The sequence below is a fragment of the Alosa sapidissima genome, chromosome 19 (genome assembly GCF_018492685.1).
Source record: "Alosa sapidissima isolate fAloSap1 chromosome 19, fAloSap1.pri, whole genome shotgun sequence".
Classification (NCBI taxonomy): Eukaryota; Metazoa; Chordata; class Actinopteri; order Clupeiformes; family Clupeidae; genus Alosa; species Alosa sapidissima.
In genome coordinates this window covers 6934694-6953657 of record NC_055975.1, presented here as the reverse complement: position 1 = coordinate 6953657, position 18964 = coordinate 6934694, and the positions used below count along the sequence as shown (strand labels likewise).

The following is an 18964-nucleotide window of genomic DNA, read 5'->3' as shown; positions in this document are numbered from 1 at the left end:
AGGGGAATAGCCAGTTATAATCAGCCATTCGGGCCAATGGCAAGTCGCTGGAGTTAAAACTGATGACTCATCTGGAGACAGGAAGTCTTCTGACACTGAAGAAGTTCATGGCTTGGCCAAATTGCCCAGTTAGTCTAATCAGTTAAAAGACCCCACGTGTACACACCAACTGTTGATAGGTCATTATCTGTGTCGGATTTAGAATGAATTTCAACAGTGTGTGTGCAGACAGACAGACATGGTAGGAACATAGTAGTTAATATTACCAAATAGGTCAATGACAAGCAGAATAAAGGTATTCATTTTACAAAAATGTTTGATTATAGACAGCAGGCTAAATGTTCAACCATTATGGATTAAGTCTACCATAATATTTCTGAGAAAGTAATTAAATACATAAAGTGTAAAAGCTGGGACATTGAATTATTTCACCCAGGCCTACTGGTCTATTCATTTTACAACATTACATTATGCTGGGATACTAATCAATAGCATTGGAAGGAAGCCTGTATCTTACATTTAGACCTTTTAAAATTCAGTCGTGATTGTTAAGCAGCTATATTTGCATATGCTCCGCATCCAGGCAGAATATTTAATGCACATCTAAACAAATATGTTTGTCAAAGTTAACTATATATTGAAAGAAGCATAGCAACAGCCAAGGCGGGCGGATAAGGATGTGCCCCTACATTTGAGTGTCGGTGCAAATGTGTTGTTAAAGTGACAAAGTGCTTGTGTTTACGCGTTAGGAGAAGACAGGAACGCTTGCAGCAAAACAGTTAATTGCTCACCGCAGCGAGACCCAACAAAATGCTCATATAGCTTGGGTGAAAAATACCCCCCCCTCCCCCTCAGGCCTCCGGCATGCTCAGCCTCCACCCCTTGCCTCCACGGTTCCCCTCGTACACAAAAATATTATGTTGCCAGTGGCAACAATTTAATAAAATAACCAATCACATCTGCCTTTTCAAACACTTCCTAAATGAAGCCAGGGACCGTCAATAACGGGGAAAGCCGTCTCGTCTCGGTGTGAGGCGCTCTCTCAGCAGGATTTATTGCGCCGTGATAGATGATCATTGGCGCTGTTTTGGCAAAAGCGAGGGAGGCTTGTGAATGGGCGTCCGAGAGAGCGTGCGAGGGCCCGCGGTGCAGCGCCGGGTCCTATCAGCGGGATGGGTAGCTTTGATTTTGTTTAGAGCGCGCCCGTCACCGTTTGAGTTCGAAGGCCGTGAACCCTCCGCAGATATTTTGTGTACACATGTGCATGTGTGGGTTTACACACACACACACACATATTTCCCTCACACTGACACCACCCCCTTCCACGCAAGAACATTTATTTCATAATAACAAGCCAGTGACAGCTCTCATCAGGATATCTCGCTCACAATTGTGAACTTGTGGGAGGGTGCGCCAGGGTTTGTTTTTCCTGTATCAAATTTTCCCCCAGCAACCCCCCTCCAGCAGTAGAACCACATTTTCCTAAGTCATATTTTTAATCACATGTCTCTCAGAATGTCATGCCTGCAGCCCCTCCCGTTGACTGGCCGCTGCCACCCCCCCCATGCTGGCCGGGCTCTGTGGAGGACGAGTTGAGCCCACCTCTCTGAACCAGCGGTGACACTGAATCTGGGTCATCTCTGTCAGGGCCCAAATGCCAGTCAGGACCCTGACCTTTACAAGAAGACCATGGCTGCAACCTACGCTCAGAGATAGAGCAGACAGTTTAGCTCTTTCTCTGCCTCTCTCCGAGTATGATCAAAGACCTTTCTTTACTCTTTCCTATGTCTATGACGGTTACCATGGAGGGGACTAATCAAAACAGGCAAGCAAATATAACGACTGTTCAAAATGACTGACATTAGGCATATCAGCCTGCCATAGCTCCAAGCCAACGTAATGACACGAAGCACATGAAGACACAACGTCTCAAGTCTCACTCGAAGGAACTCAAAATATGCTCTCCGGATTTTTTTTTTCTGCCTATGTCTGCTGCCTTGACATCAACTGTTTTTACCAATGTGTGGTGGGCCACAGCAAATGTACATTTAATCCTTCACTTAGCAAGAAGCCCAGTCAACACCTTTCAGCACCCCTCACACAAGAGTCATCCAGGATATATGGGTTTCCACAAACTGGCAATCGTTTTTTAAGAAAGGGGCTTGAGTTACAGGCAAGTGTTTGATGACAGTATCATGCATCAAATAGGGGCTGGTTTAATTACTGCGTGTAGATAAATGTGAACTAGTATCAATTTATGAGTTGTCAGAACATGTTCTACAATTTTATAAAATTATTTATGGTCTGTTCATTTGGTTCTACAGACAACTAATGGCAAAAATGAACTGATATGAAATTAAGAGGCAAGCCAAAATAATTGTTAGTCTTATGCCTACTGTGTATTTTGGTGGTTAAAAAATGTAAAAAAAAGAAAAATGACTGAGTAACCAACATGAAATATATATAAAAAAAAAAAAAATGCATAATTCAACAACTGAATCTCAGATGAACTGAGGGTTCATCAAAGTAGCAGACAGCAGACAGTAGAGAAAGTTTTCGTGTGTTAGCTTTCTATGTCTGCTTTTACTAACTTTCAGAAAGCTGTGTTAATAATTATAACTAACTAAAAGATATCTTTGTAGTGTTTTGCAGAGCAACTACAGAAAAAATGCTGTTCCCAGACATGGACCTACTGTCTCAATTTAAACACATCTGTATTTTTTTTTCATATTCCGATTGACATGTTACTTGGCTGCAGCATTTATGTTGTCTCTGTTGTCAGTTTTACATGTTCACAGTCTGCAGAGAAATGATGGCTTTGCCAAACATTTGCTCAATTGAAATATCCATCCCAGTAAGTGGAAGAACATTTCAGAAAGTATAAGCTTCTACTTTCTCTTCATCGACTCCCTTTCAGACCATTCATCACACCACTAAAAACGTTCTTCCAATATCATCTGGCAAGCCAATCTGAAGGCCTCTCCAGAAAAGCGCATATATTTTAATTCAGAAGTCCCCCGGCACTAGGGGGAGGCCAACATAGGCTCCAGTGCAGCGGGTCCGACCGAGACAGGACATCCCTTGACCATAAATAACCAGGAATCTCAAAGCTGGGAGTGCATGAGGTGGTCTACTGCAGGGAGCCCCAGGCATTTTGTGTTGCTCTCCCTGGGTCTTGGTGGTTTGGGTTGGCCGCTCAGGCTTGCTGGGGGATGAGACAGTTTGGGGGGGGGGCTCAACACGGAGATGCTACACTGTGGAAAGCGCGAGCGACCTATGGGGATCACGACGACGACGGGAGCAGGCGGAGCATTCTGCGGCCGGCTGTGTCGGAAAACCAAACTGACCTACGGGGGCCTCAAAACACGGCCTTCAAAGAGGCCCACACAGAGACCAGCTTCTGCGGTGGTTTGACCTCCTAAACAACCAACTATATTTCATAGCACATAAGTTGCATTCCGGCCCAGCTGATATGACACAATACAATAGGATGACTTTAAATTTCATGCCTCATGCTCTCCTCTCCCAACCCACCAATGGAACTTTACGGAAACGATTTAACACTATTGAAACTATTGAAACTGTTTCAGTGACCAAACATCCCAAAATATTTGAGTGAATCCTGTCTGCCTGCCTGCGCGTAGCAACACTGCTACCCATCTGAGAGTGTGAGTGAGGCACTTAGTTAGTCAGTCAGTCGCTGGAGGAGGGTGTGAGCTTGGACCCCTGCACCATGTGGGGTCTAGTTCAGTCCTCTCACACCAGATCGCATTGCAGCTGAGCACAAGGAGTGCCGCACTCAGGAAGCACGCACTCCACGTCTGCCTTATTTGGAGAGTAGTCCCAGACTGTTGTCGAGACACGAACAATGAATCTAAAAGGGGACAACGGAGGGTGGCTGGTAATTCAACAACGAAAAAATTAAATAAATGTAAGGAGACAGAGAAAACTCTATGATTGAAGGGTACTTTTTTTTTGGAAAGGGTACTTTTTTGTTGGGAAGGATACTTTTTTTTCTTGCCATGTCATTCTCACATCTGAACCTCTGCCTTTGAAGTGGTGTTAAAAACAGAAGACGGCATAGGGGGAAAACTGTATTTGGATTGCATTGTGTGCAGAAACTAATTTATTGGGGTTGACCCCAGCTTCTCTTTTGTGACGCGGCCATCTTAGGAAACAATGGCAGGAAGGCTCGAAACCAGAGAGGAACTGAATCTGCTGTTTACAGTTTTTTTTTTCTACTCCCTTATTCAATCACTCCATTTAAAAAACTGGTTAGAAAGAAAAAAAACTTGGGGAGTCCATGAGGGGCTATAAAGAGTTGTCTGAGCATTCCATGCCAGAGAAATAAGCCCCCTATTTACAGGGCACAGGGGGATAGTTGTTTTATACCACTTGGGATAGAGAGGGGTGCCTGTGCCTGTGTGTTGGGGAGTTTATGTTAGTGTGTGTGTGTGTGTGTGTGTGTCTGTGTGTGTTTTAGAGGTGAGGTGGGAGGGGGGTTCTGACTGAGGAAATCACAGACGACCCGCGGCCTCTGTGTGACCCTCGCCTCCTCACGGTGGGATCAAGGCCCTGGATGGAGGGGCTGCTTTCAGGGTTGGAGAGTGTGTGTGTGTGTGTGTGTGTGTGTGTGGGTGAGGGGGGACGGGGGTGGGGGGGGGGGGGTGGGGGGTTAGAGGTTTAAGGGCAACAAATCATGCAACACTTTACTGGGATTTAAAAAAGCAGTGCAGTGGCCGTGTACATGAAGGCTACGGAGTGCTCTATGGGAGCGGGGGATGAGAGAGAGAGAGAGAGAGAGAGGGAGAGAGGAATGGGTAGACTGGATGAAGTGGAGGGGTCAGGCCTAGGTAAAAAGCTCCTTTACGGTACAAAAAAAATGCCCCGAGGAGAGGGTCAGAGTAGGCCTGGGGCTGATTAGGAGGGTAGAGAGAAGGGCTGGGGGGGTTGGAAAAGAGGAGAGCAGGGGCAGGGGGGAGCGAGGGGAGAAGCGGCTCTTGATCTCGCTCATATCTCACCATGGCTCTCCGACTCCGAGGGCTTGTTCTCGTCTTTCATCGAGACAGGACGCAGGAGGAGTCTTAGGGAATGTCAACCCCTGTGCCCCGCATGCATTCTGGGGGATTACGCACGGCACACTGTGTCTCCCAACCAGCCGGCCCTGAGCTGGTATATAATCTGGCATGCTTAGCCACTTTTCCATATGTTCTGTGGCATGCACACCCAAACTAAAAACATGTCCACTAAAAAATGAACGACAAAATGAGATCTTGATATATTTGATCACATATTGGATACGTTTGATCACGTTCGATTGAAAACTGAGAGTTGTATTGATAGTGTGGATAGTGTGGATTTGCTCAACAGGAGCACAGTGTCGTCTGCTCCTCCAAGCAGTTGGAATGGGCTGGACCCCCTGTTGGGAGGCCATATACTGTACCTCTGAAAATGTCCTTCATCTTTATACTCCCCTCTTGCTGCTACGAGCTCATCTGTGCTTCTTCCATCAAGATCTCCCATAAACGGAACTGTGGTTGTAAACTTGGGCCTGTGAAATGTGCAACAGTTGGATGTCACCCACCCACCCCCCACACATACAAAAAAATCTTTTTAAGCTTCTCACAGTTTTATGAAAATCAGCATCTAAATACACAGATCCTTATTGCATTCACAATGTCTTTGTGTTGGCCATGGGCAACAAGCGGAATGCCAGTGATCATTTATAACTATGCCAGTGAGCATTACTGATGTACAGTCTTAGAGACGGCATATGAAGACCATGTAAGCCCAGCCAGATGCAGAATGCCATTAACAAACCGCTTTCACCGCTCACACTCAATTCATCATTTTATTTCCGTCGAGGCTTTATATACTTGAAACAAATGATACCAATCAAAGACAAGAAAGAGAGGCAGAGAGGAATACATCAAAAAGAAAGAAATGCATTAAAATAAAAGCAGGCACACAGAAAGGCCTCAAATAAAAAAAAAGAATAATAAAAAAGAAAAGGGCAAATAGACAGAACCAGACGGCATTTACAAAGCGGCATTATCTCGATCACTTCAGCCCACTTAAAAGCTGACAAACAAACCTGACAAAAGTTTCTCACCCAGAAATAGGGAAAGGGGCCGACTGGCCCGAGGAGTTAAGACCCACCCCGTTTATGTAAGTTAGAAAGTGTGCGACACCATGAGAGAAAAAAAAAGGCAGAAAGAGTGAAAAATAGAGGGAGAGGCACTGAGAAAGAGAGAGAGAAAGATAGATAGAGAGAAGAGAGAGAGAAGGCAGGAAAGCAGCAACATGTGGATAGATGGATGGTTTCCCCCCTGGCCCTGCGGAGCACAGAGAGGGGGTGGTGGCTGGGTGATGAGGGACAGGGCTCTGATAAGAAGCCTCTACCTGCCCTCACGTCCTCTCCTCCGGGGCCCCCCGGCCCTGTGCCGGCCCCCAGTGTGCTTTTAGCACTGAGGTACTACAGCGGCCCGGGCCGGCCGGCCGGAGTTCAGCCAGAGTTCAGAGCAGATGTTTGCCAGTAGTCTCGCACTGCAGGAAAGCGAAATTGCTTCCGGATTCATGTCTCCACTAGCATCCCAACCACCACCTCCTCTCCCACCCACACACACACACACTCATACACACCCTCATCCCTGCGTCTCAGCAGACACTTCATCCATCGCATCTGTAGTACATACACACTCACACACATACATACACACCATCATCTCGACTTTTGCCTGCACTCCCTACGCACGCACACACACGCGCGCACACACACACACACACACACACACACACACACACACACACACACACACACACACACACACACACACACACACACACACACACACACACACACACACACACACACACCTCCCTTGCGCCCCCTCCCCTGCAGTGGTGTCAGCTCTGGCTCGTCCTGGGGCAGAGGGTTACAATGTCAGAGGGGAAGCAGTCTTTAAGGAGGATCCCTCTGTCCCGCTGGCAGTCCAATTCCGAGATGAACCCGTACCAGTAGATGACCAGGCCTGGCCCGAACCTGCAACACAGCACCGCGAGAAGCCTGTTAGCATTAGCACACACAAGACAAAACCCAAACAGGACCAGATAACCAAAAATGTCGCTGTTGAAAGTTCATGGCTTTTTCAACACCACTTATTGTGCTCTGTCTTTTGAATTTCTCCGTCGGCTGCTTTGGCTGCGAGGTAGTGTGCGTGACACACTGAGGAATAGACGCAATGCACTATACATTGCCCAGGTCTTTTGATCCTTCCTACAGGAAACGTGCCTCACTGCCAAAAACAAAAGCCATCCTTTGATAAGATCGGTGGACGAAGGTGATACTTGCGTAGGCTTCACAATGGGCCTTAAGCAAAGCTGATCGTTCAAATTGCGTCGTAAAAAAAAGACACTATGCAAGTTTTATGCCTCTGAGAATTTGAACGAGGAATAATTAGTTGTTTACTGGGAATGTGCATAGGCTTGCACTGATGGCTTCAACTCCAGCAGTGTCCAGCTGCTACACACACACACACGGCACAGCCACTTTGGTTTGGTTTGGCTCACAATACCTTTCTAGAGCTCCATAAATAATATTACTTGCCATACTGCTAGCAAAACAGCTTAAGTCGGAACTGAATCGGAGTTCACTTCTCATTGGCGGTTTTCACAGATTGCAGCAAGAATGTAAAATGAGGGGAAAGAGAAGTGTTGAGGTAATTTGAAAACAGCCTTCTGCATGGCACAGCTTGACATCATTTCATGACTCCCCTCAATGTCATATAAATCATCTTTGGAGCTATTTATTACAGCCAGACGAGCAGCAGTGCCCCCCTCCTACTGAGGAGACGGGATCGTACCTATTCTTTGAACTTTGGTTGCAGTGCATAAACCTGGGGTCAGGTTTGAGATTCTCGCTTTGTTGAACGACAGTTGGTCTCTCACTCACTCTCTTTCTCTCTCTCTCACACAGTCTTAGGCAGGCTGGGAGTAACGTGGCTGTCTGCGGTGACACACACCATCCTCCGACAATAAAACAGGGTTTCGGCACGTTCCCCGAGGACGCAGACAGGAAGCCGCCCCGTGGGCTCACCCGCCCCCTCAGGAAGTTCAGACGCTCAGGAAGAGTTCATAAAGCGCGAGAGCGATCAATCACACCATCGAGAAGAACAACAAAAAAAGAGACAGTTGTCATTGACAATGTCACGCGTGCACCCACCGTAGAGACCCTGGGCCGGGGTTTGACCCACGACCCACCTTGCTGATGTCACCCCAAACCACTTCTTTCTCGAATCTGGTCATGTCATGGCAGATACGCACACCCTGCGTAAATAACTGCCTGCTTGACCCATGCCTTTGGACATGCCGGGACAGATCGGCCCTTATACATAACTTATTCCTCTGCCAGACAAGGTGAGCCTCCCCGACAAAAAAAAAAAAAAAAAAAAAAAAAAAGAGTAGAACGTGCACACGCAAAAAAAAAAAGAGCACGTGTGATAGCCAGAACCCGAGCATTCCCTGTTTTACAGTCAGTGATTTACAGTCCTGTATCTCTAGAGTGCGCGGGCCAAAACTAACAACGCTAGAGAAAGCCCCGCAGATGCACAGGCAAGTTCAACGCAAAGTCACACATAGCTGAGCCTTTATGGGCAGGATTCTGTCCTTTCCCCTCCTATCCTTCCCCCCTCAACCCAAAATGTGAAACATTCCCATCGCACAATCCCAATGCAGTATGGATCGCCATTCTTTTTATGGAAATGTTATGGAAACAAAATCTAAACATTTACATTAGATAACTTTGGACTGGGGGGTGTGGAGAGTGGCTGAGCTTCTCTCTGACTGAGCGCTGGTATTTTGTCAGAGCTTTGAGAGATGTGTGCATGGGATGGAAAGAGAGGGAGAGAAAGGGAAAGAGCAGAAAGTACAATTTTCTGAGAAGGTAGAAGTTTACATCAGTAGATAAGAGGCCAGCCAGCAATTTATCACATTCATGTAGTTCGTCACAAAATGAAAGTTAGGGAAGAAAATGACAAAAACAGTAACAATGTCACAATCTTCGGTGCTGTAAAGTAGAAGATCAGCATTTAAAATTCAGATCGTAAGCATGAAAAAATTCTTAAAAATGTAAAGATTGACGGGTGGATGGGAATGAGGATGTAGAGAGAACAGGATTGAGACAGGATTGAGACTAAAGACAGAAATAAATAGCATTCTAAATGGATACAAAGCTCCAATGTTAATTGCAGGGTTTATTATGGGGTCTCATGCTCCTCACATCCCCACAGCTTCAGGCATCAGCTCCACACAGGGAAGTCAGTGATCTTCCAATAAACATCTGACTGCGTAACGAGGCAGTGAAATTGTTTGTGAAATGAAACTAATTTGGAGCCGTGGCGGCCCCCAGCGGGCTGGAGGGAGGTGTCGGTCATTGCCTGGCCCGACAAGCTGCCATTAGCCAGTAACGAGCGCTCGCCTGGGCCTTTTGATTTTAGAGCAGGTACCATGCTGGTTAAAACGGCAGCTTAATGAGGGTGCAGCACTTACGAAAACGAGAAGAAAAAAAAAACAACACAAAAAAACACAAATGGAGGTGCTGAAAGAGTAAGCTGCCATTAGCTAATGTGCCCCCCTACGCTCACCCTCACCCCAACACACGCACACACTCATGCACATGTGCGTAATCGCAGTGCAATTAAATTACTAATTGCAGGCCTCTGTGGTGTCGTCTGAAGCTTTTTCCACAGCGGTTCCTGGAAACTTCCACAAGATACCTTTCTTTTCTTTTCTCTGCACAAATCTTGGAATGACAGAGCACACTGTGTCAGACAAAATGTGTCAGCGGATTCAAAGTGGGGCCCAGGCTACAGTTGAGCCCCCTTTATTGTCATTCTCAACATTTAATGACCCATGATTAATTTGAAGGATAAGACAGAACGTTGATTACTGATTCATCAACTGCAGTCAATAAAACCGTATTACCTTTGCACCAGGAGTTGCCAGAAAGCTTAAATTACCTGTCATTTAAATTAGAATTTATACAAATGTAACAGTTATACATAAACTTTTCTATATACATATAATGTTTCACAATATATGTATATAGAACTCACACAAAGAGAGGTCCTCTGCGAGGAAGACACTACCTCTCCTCCCCCTAAAAATCTCTGGAGCTTTCTTTTCTTCTTACACTCCTAGTCTGTATGCCTAGAACCAATTCAACCTTAGATATGACAGAGAACAGAAAAATAAGGAGGGAAATCGAATATGGTTGAGAGAGAAAGAAAGAGAGAGGGGAGAGGGAAGGCAAAGACTGCTGTCACAGCTCTGGTCAACCCTGGCTCTCAGCTGGTGATTAATTGGTGTTTATTTATAGGGCTTGAACTGGGTGGTGGTGGTGGGGGGGGGGTGTGTGCAACTCAAGGCTGCGAGCGAGGCGATAGTGGCACAGAACCTGCGTCTCGCATGTTTTACTGGGGCAGCCGGAGGCTTTTTTGTCGGAGAGGCCAGAGATAATAATAATAAAAAAAGGCGGCCTGCACACAAACAGGATATTTAAAGAGGGCGAGCAAGCGGCCTCGGCTGGACAGAACACAGCTGACGGTAAACAAGCACAACGTCCTGGACTGGGCCGACACGTCGTAAATAACTGCAGGCCAATTGGACAGGCGGAAGGTTATTAACATCCCTGCCTTCTGCCCAGAATAGTTCCATCACCTCCCTTGCGCTTTCGATGCTTTGTTTTACGGCGCTGGAAATGTTCAATTCCGCTCAGGTACGTCAAACGCAAACGTCTGGAGTTGATGACCGGCGAACGGCCCTCGGTGACCGACTCCAAACAAACACAAATGCTGTAATTAAGGTGGGGCAGACGGCTGTAAAGTGGACAGCATCTTCCACCAGGTGTAATTCTCCGCGACGTTTTTACACCCTCTTTTCTCCACTCTTCTGAGGAAAGGTTTGGAAAAAGGGTCGTGATGTGGTTGTACCCGCCATCCCTGATGGCAGGGCTTGGGGAGGGGGTGAGAGTAGAGGTGTGGGGGGGGGGGGGGGGGGGGTGGGGTGGGAGGAGGAAATTTACGCCCTGCAGCACAGGATGTCAATACGACTGGGGAGATTAACGGAGGATTAAGGTGTTTTATCGGGAAACCTTGGGAACCTCTGTGACCCCGGAGAGAAGGCAGCTGCCCTAGGCCAGGACTCGCATCTCATTCCAGAACATTCTGGCCGGGGCCGCAACCAAGCCCCTGCCATCATGACCGTCTCCCTGCCCCCGCTGCCCCTGCTCACACTGATGACCTCATTATGGCGTGAGGTAAAGACCCTGGTCCTCATCCTGGGCTCACCGGTAATTGCATAAAAGTGCTCCAAGCTCATTACCCTGAGCTCAAGTATTAATGACTACCTTCGTATTGGTGAGGTGACATCCAATAAACGCCTGGCCTGCCTGTGATAATGACTAAGAAGATGGCACTTCCAGATTTAGCTACTTAATTTCATCTGAAATGACAAGGTGGGAAGGAAGGTAGGAAATCTATGCAGGAGGGGGGGTTGAGGAGAGGACATAAAGAGCAAAAAAGAAACCAAGAAGATTAGCAACCAGGTGCACATCATGGACAGACATCATCTACTGATGCGATGGAGGGAAGCATTTGGTCTGTGTTAAGGAGGTGACCATGTTTAACATAAACCTTGTGGCCCAGGATCTACAACCTTGGTTTGGACTTGTGTAAACACAGAGACTCTAGTCTTTACCTCACGTCTGCACCGGTGTCCTGGCCTGGGCTTCAGATCTGCAGCGTCACGCTCCGACTCGCTCTGACATGTGCTCGCCTGCTTTGGCTGCACAGCAAAGCCAAACAAGAGTGTGTCCCGGCCCCCAGTCAGTCTGCCTCCAGAACCAGGGCGATTGGTGTGGGTGTGGGGGGCAGGTCTGACGGAGGGGTACCCAAGGGAGCCTGTGACAGAAAGGCCATGCTGTTCTCATAAAGGGCCTTTCAGACCTGGGGTTGAACTGCCTCTGGCTTTGGTTGAGCTCCAATGAAAGGCACTCCGTCTGGTGATGCTTGAAACCATGCACGATTCTGCTCCAAATGGGGACTGGCTCCTGCTCTGGCCTCTCTCTTGCATGTCTGTCAGGGTCAGATGCAGGTTGACCTGGGGTTCAGCTGATGCGATGGATAAGTCTGCTCTATATTGCCCTAAATGGTGCTCTCCATCACCCAAATGAACAAAGCCCTTCATTAAGCCTGGCCAAGAGTGGATTCATTAGCAGATGATGCTCTGGACGACGCTATAGTCAGGGGCCCCATTTCTAATGAATGATCTGAGGCACTACTTTGCCAAGCCAGTCGTGGCCATTTCGAGACACATTTTAACCTCGCATCATTTTTTAGTCACTCACTTTTTTTTAAGAGCCAAGCCATTCCCTGTCAACACACAATATGAGGAATGGGAGAGTCTGGAGTATGTCGGAGAGGAAACCTTTTTAAAAAAAAACAGCACACTTCAATCAATTAGAATTCCAGGGTGAAGAATAAGGAGAGAAAATGTGCTTTGATGACTCTGTGACCCGGCAGTTTCTAGCAGCTGAGCTGGCTCACACTGGAGAGTGAAACCCTGGCCAGAGACTGGAGACACACTGCCGCAGCCTTTCGGGTGGATGATGAATGGCCACTTGTGTCAGAGCACTGGACCAGGAAGAGGAAGTTACGCCGGTGGTGACGGTCAGTCTCGGCAGGCCAGGCCTGCGCAGGAGCTCTGGTGCCACGGAGTCACTGGGGGATACACGCTCCTTTAACCTGTTGTGAAATCCCACCAGCCTTAGTCAATAATTAGCAATCGTCTCTTGGGGGAACCCGAACAAATCCCCCTCTCTAACCCCACCACCAACACACTCCATTCAGTATCTTGCTGCCGTCGTTCCTTGCGAGCTGTGCCCTAATCCTGCCCTTAACCCCTCTCCGCTAATGTGTTTCCAATTTGCAATGAGCCCCTCGACGGGCCGCGGCTGTAATCAACAACAGTTTGGGTTGAAACCCAAGCCGAGTCTGGCCGGGCTGGGCCAGGCGCCTAGCCTGATGCTGTGTCCAGCGTCTCTCGCATTGTCCTCATGGGGTAACTTCAGCAGGCAACCAATTCACGGTGCATAAACAAGAGCGTGTAGAAAAATGTAGGCATGTCATGTGGGTGACTGGCCCCCAAACACGCACAAAAAAGGGAGGCAGAGTTGAGGAAACCACATTAGACATGTAGTGATGTAGATGTGGCTTTTTAAAAAAATCTACTAATGTTATTTCACCCATGACTGAACTATGCTTCTTACCTATTAACTCTGAGGTATGGATATGATAACACAGCCATGAATCCAAATGTAATTCGGATTAAGTACCCTGAGAAGATTGATATGGTGAAACCGCCTCTTGGGGGTAAAAAAGAAAGATAAATCAACACAGCTTATAAATAGGTGTGAATGTTTGTTGTCTAAAGCCTGAGGCCTGCATGCCGCTGTTAAGGCCCCCTTACCACCACCAAAAAAACAGATTGCACTCAAGGGCTCTGGGAAAACATGGCCTGGCTTTCGTCCAAGTTGCCACCTTTGGAAGTGCACAGTCGTGTTACCACCACTAAATCAATGTGTCAGCGCTAGGCCATCTGAACTTTTGTAAAAGTCTGCATTACTTATAGGCACTTAGACATAGCAAATGTAACTGTTTGACCATGCCGGCAGTGTAATGGAGTAGAGGAGGGAACTCTGCAAAAGAAGGCAAATTAAGCCTTTCATCCAGTAGAGACAATGGCAAAGAAGGAAAGAATTGGCAGAAAAAAGTTATTAAACAACACTAGGATCTGTATGGCAGGGTTAGACTTAACAGTTTGATTTTGGGAACCAGGCCTAGAGACTTTGGTGACTACAGCACTCACACTCTAGTCAAGTTTTTTTTTTATTATTAGTGGCTTGATTGGGGCAAGGGGGCGTGAGCAACTGGCTACAGGAGCACTGTGCTTACTCAGCAGTGTGTTTACATTCCTGGGGATAATTTTAGCCTCTGGGTGGGGGCGCAGTGTCATTGGGTCTTTTCACCAGTCAAGCAGCTCGGTGTCAGGTCCTGGACATGTGGGTGGGTGGGCACACAGAGGGCGTACTGATGCACACACACACCACCGGTACCACACTTAAAAGCAAATACTTGACATTAGTGGCTTACCTTAAAACCTGATCCTGACAGCTGCGATGTCTGTTTCATGTGACAGCTTATTTAACTTACTGTAAGTACATTCTAAAATACAACTTAGGTGTGTAGCGCTTAGATGTGTTTATAGCTCATTACAATTATATTACATTGGAATATGTAGACTACCAATATAAGAAGACTTCCACGACCATGTTCTTCAAGCAGTGTTGACTAATCACCAAAGCACTTCAGCCTTTCCAGCCTGCATCTTGCAGGAAGCTAAGCAGTCACATGTAGCAATGGCCTTGGTAATACCACAAGCTCAGCGTGAGATCTCCCTCTATCTACACACATACACGTGTGTGTGTGTGTGTGTGTTGGGGGAGCTCCATTAACCACACTCCCACGCCGGACGCCTACCCAGTGTTGTCTCCAGTGATCAGGGGCGCAAATCGAATTTCATTGTAGTTTTAAAAAATTTGCTAAGCAAACAGAACATGCACGAGCCCTGTGGCCACCTCTGTGGAGAGCAAGGCCAGGGGCAGGAGGGGAGGGGGGACTGGACTGCAGCCTTCCCTTTCTGCAGCCCTGTGGGACTTCAAAGGTTGGAGGCTGGGATGGAGGGTGGGGGGGTTGGAGGGAACAGGGGTGTGTGGTCTTCACCGAGTGGGCCGGCCACACTAATTAGCCGCCGGATCAAACTGGAAGTTTAATACTCCGCAACATGTAATGAACGAGCGGGACTGAGTGACACGCAGGGGTCGGGGCGACGCCAAAACAGCAGTCCTCGGGCAATCTGGTATTGATTTTCACTCGTTTGGGGAAGCGAGCTGAAGGAGGGTGCTAAGGGCTCACTGCTTGTCAATCTGACAGTTTAACCCCTGTCTGAGGCAAGGGAGGGAAAAAAAATCCAAAGAAAACAAACAGGGGATTCTCCTGGGTTGACAGTGCTGATCTGGGCTGGTGGTGACACTCCAAACAATACTATCCACACAGGGAGAGGCAGAGAGCAAAGGAAAAGAGGGAGGGGGGGCTACAGAGAGGCCCGCTGTGTACATATCCTGAAGGGTTTGCATTGACCAACAGCTTTAGACTACATACTGACAGGTGGTTCACTGGCCAAAGAGGATGTGTCTTAAAGACGTATAATAGCTGTTTTAAGTTTCAGAAGATGCATTTGAAAATGTCAAAAATACCTTTATAATGAACTTTTACTGGTAAATGGTCAAATAATGTACCAAAAAAGCAGAATTGTGCTTGCTAACATTAAAGGCCATCAATCCATGCAAACCTTTATTACAAAAGAGCCGCCTTATCCCTTTGTCTGTTAAGCTGTCAGTGGAGTGAGATTCAGCCCCAAAGCGCTTCTTCTGTTTCATATTTCCAAACCACTCGAGAGAGCCAAGGACTCTTTCCACTCCCCATTCAGACTGCTTGGTTGTCTCTGTCAGGATGCCAAGCGTGACTCCAGCGGGGGCCGCACTGAGGTGGCTCACATCCTCTTCTTCCCTCTCCCCAACGTCTGTGGCCCACCGGCAGAGGATTTACCAATGGCTGTCCGCATCAAATTAGAGCCAACCCCATTGTCCTTATTATGGCTTTGGGAAAACGGCATCATGGGCAATGCTACGGGGGTCCGCGCTTGTCACTAGCTGTCAGCCAGATGCGGAGTTTGGATACACGCTGCTGACAGGTAATCTTAACGTCTTCAATTATCTCAATTAGTACTGTCATAAACAATTCGATGAGTGCTCGGCCAACACAAACAGATAAACACACACACAAACACACACTCAGTCACATGGAACGCACGGATATTAATGAGAAGAGTAATGGGTTTATCAGTGGCTGAGCGGCATGGCTTTCCTTTTGTCTCCGGGTGTCCCCAGCATGCTCAGCTGTGCTCTTTGTGCACTGCTACCTGGTCAGTTCCAATTGCGCCATCTCCTTTCATTAGCACATCTCTGGGCGAGAATCTGAAAGGCCATGACAAAATTCATTTAGGAGGAGTGGGAGCAGATTGCCTGGAGCAGGTGCTATAAGGGAGATAAAGCAAACGTGTGAGGGTGTGTGTGTGTGAGAGAGAGCGAGAGATAGAGAGTGTGTGTATGGCAGTAAGATCCGTGGATGTGTGAGCATTTCAAATAGCTTTTTACTTTTTTCATTTGAGATGGAAAGGACCAGAAGTTCTGCCTCAAAGAATCTGTGGCTTTATTAGGAACACAGTTGCTGGACAAAAAGGTAACGCCAAGCATACATTCTTCTTTGACCACTTCCATCAGGGTAAGGTGACATCAACAAATATTATCTCTGGCACGACTTAACTGACTAACACCTGCTTCTAGAGAAAGTCCAATATCTGCCCATGTTTGATTTGGTCTCTCCTTGTCATGATTCCTTATCATTACACAATGTCAACACCCACAACAGATTGAAATCATTTATTTGTGTGCGTTATCGCCTCTTTTGTGTGATGTATTGCACAGAAAAAGGCACCACATTGCTACTCAAAGCAGGTTTCACAGGTTCCAAAAGCCTCTTCTAAAAAGAAAAGAACATCCACATCCATTGACAACACCTTGATCAAGCATAAAGTAAAGCACTTCGTGGAAAGTATTAAGTGTTGTGTCACTGTGACATAGACAAATGGAATGTGGTGGGTGTGAATGAGAGGGAACGAGGTGGACAGACGGAGAAAGGTCCTCCTTAGAAGGAGGCACTCGCTAAACACTGGACTCCGGCAGTCCGAAAGCTCCAGCATCAGCCGGGCCAAGAAACAGAACCCTGTCTCCAAAACTGTCAAAGCCAATAGAATGGGAGCGATGCAGATTCGGGGCGCGCCCCTGTCTCTGCACTTGACCCCTGGTCATGTGTGATGACTGAGACGGCATAGGGGAAAAAAGATAGAGAGAAAGAGGGAGCATTACAGAAAGAAAGCAAAAAGACAGAGAACGCCTGTGACAGGGAAGTTGTAATAGGAAATTGGTCTTGGCAACTATTTGTTCAAGCACCAGATTTTTTTTTTTGTGCGTGTGTGTGAGTGTGTGTGTGTGTGCCACAACAAGGCCCATTGGAAAACAGGGCAGGTCTCCCTAATGAGTAATCTATTTCAAAGCAGTCTTGTCTGGGCATGACAGTTTACCGAGAGGCTTGAAGAACTGGTAATTACCAGTGTTACGGGGCAATTAATGCATATTACACTGCGGCACTCATGGCGGAGACTGTCAGCTCCCCAATAAAAATGAGCACTCTTCAGCACAGAGGGTGACATTAATTGGGCCCTTAATGACTATGCAGGGGAACCAAGCCAAATAGGAACAAAACAAAAGACTCTGTCTGACTTCAGGAGTGGGGTGGAAATTGTACTAAAAATGAGATTAATTGCTGTTGAGGAGAAAAAAAATAAGAAGGGGGGAAGAATAAAAGGGGGGGAAAGAGGAGAAAAATTATAGGGTTGTGAGAGCAAGGGCTTCTTGTAGCGATGACAATTCCATTAATTAGTCTATTTTATATATTCTTGCCATTTTGGAGGCTTGCCGTGTACAGCAATTTATATACGTGGACAGCAAAGTGGTGGATTGAATGAGAAGGAGATGACATGTAGTGCACTTAGGAATTACTGGCTGTTTGCATGACATTTTTCTAGAATCATCCGTACAGGAAACAAAAATCTCACTTTGCGGCCGCCACAAAATGCTCTAATATGAAGGGTAATCATCAGTGCTCTCAAATGTCTGCCATTCCTGACCACAAGTGCTGAACGTCTATGGAAGACAAGTGTGTGTGCCTGTATTAGTGTGTATGTGTGCCTGCCTGTATCTATACATGTATGTGTGAGTGCATGTACATGTATGCACAAATTTGTTTGATGTGTGTTTATGTGAAATAGCTTCAACTTTTACAGGGAGCAAGCGAGTGCAAAGCAGGTCTATTGTCTGAAGAGGAGCCATTTCTGCCGAGTGGGATCATTTCATGTCGACATGGATGGAGAGGGCTTGAGCTTCCTAATGAAAAGGCTCAGGGGGCCTGAAGTGTTTCCTGCTCTACTTAAGGCCCAAACCTGCATTAACCCACCCTTTCATCACATAGGGCCTCGCAGGCTTCACTCTTTTGCTAGGTTACTAGCATCACGGTTTTACACCAAATGCATTACGCCTTACACTGAATGATTACCACTCCTCATAGTTTCTGTGGCAGAAGGCCTTACCTGAATGGGTGAAAGTTAGAACATTTTATATATATGCACAAATAAACATATAAATTTGAGCATGCAAAACATGGCATCATTTGCATGCATTTTTTATTTCTCCACTCGCACTCTGCTTAAGTATGCAGCCGGGAGAAAGGGAGAGGGTGTGGAGCACTGCCTGGCTCGCCGTCACGCTGCACACTCACACTGTCATTGGTGATGATAGAACTTCCCCCGGCTTCAAAGCCGCTTTGCGTCGGAAAAGGGAGAGCGAGCAAATATTTGAATTGCAAAAACACATCATCTTTTCGAAGTATGTGCGTGGCGTATGTGCGTATGTGTGTGTGTGCATTGGGCTGGGGGGTAGGGGTGTGTGTAAGGGGCAGGGGGAGAGGGTATTCAAGACAACTCCAAAGAGTTAAAGACCTACATTTCCTGCTGCATGGGCAAACAGTAAAGGAAATAAATAGAGAGGAGAGTGAGGTGTTGGGGTTTGGAGGGAGGGAGGGAGGATGGGAAGGGGAGGAAAGGGACTGTAACGTATTCACCCTCCTCGGTAATTTAGCATATCCAAATTTGTGTAATGGGATGTGACACATTT

General features: G+C 47.0%; 1 protein-coding gene across 4 annotated transcripts in view; it reads right to left on the bottom strand.

The window, feature by feature from the left end:
• Window positions 1-5832: 5832 nt before the first annotated feature.
• Window positions 5833-18964, bottom strand: part of cdin1 (CDAN1 interacting nuclease 1) — a 58912-nt gene continuing 45780 nt past the window's right edge. The window contains exons 12-13 of one of the 4 annotated variants that reach the window (XM_042073243.1): window positions 6877-7042; window positions 5833-6798 (exon numbers count right to left, since the gene is read on the bottom strand). In XM_042073243.1, coding sequence (XP_041929177.1) covers window positions 6907-7042 — 136 coding nt within the window. In that variant the 3' untranslated portion in view covers window positions 5833-6798; window positions 6877-6906. The other 3 variants (XM_042073245.1, XR_006025549.1, XM_042073244.1) reach the window with 3 other exon arrangements.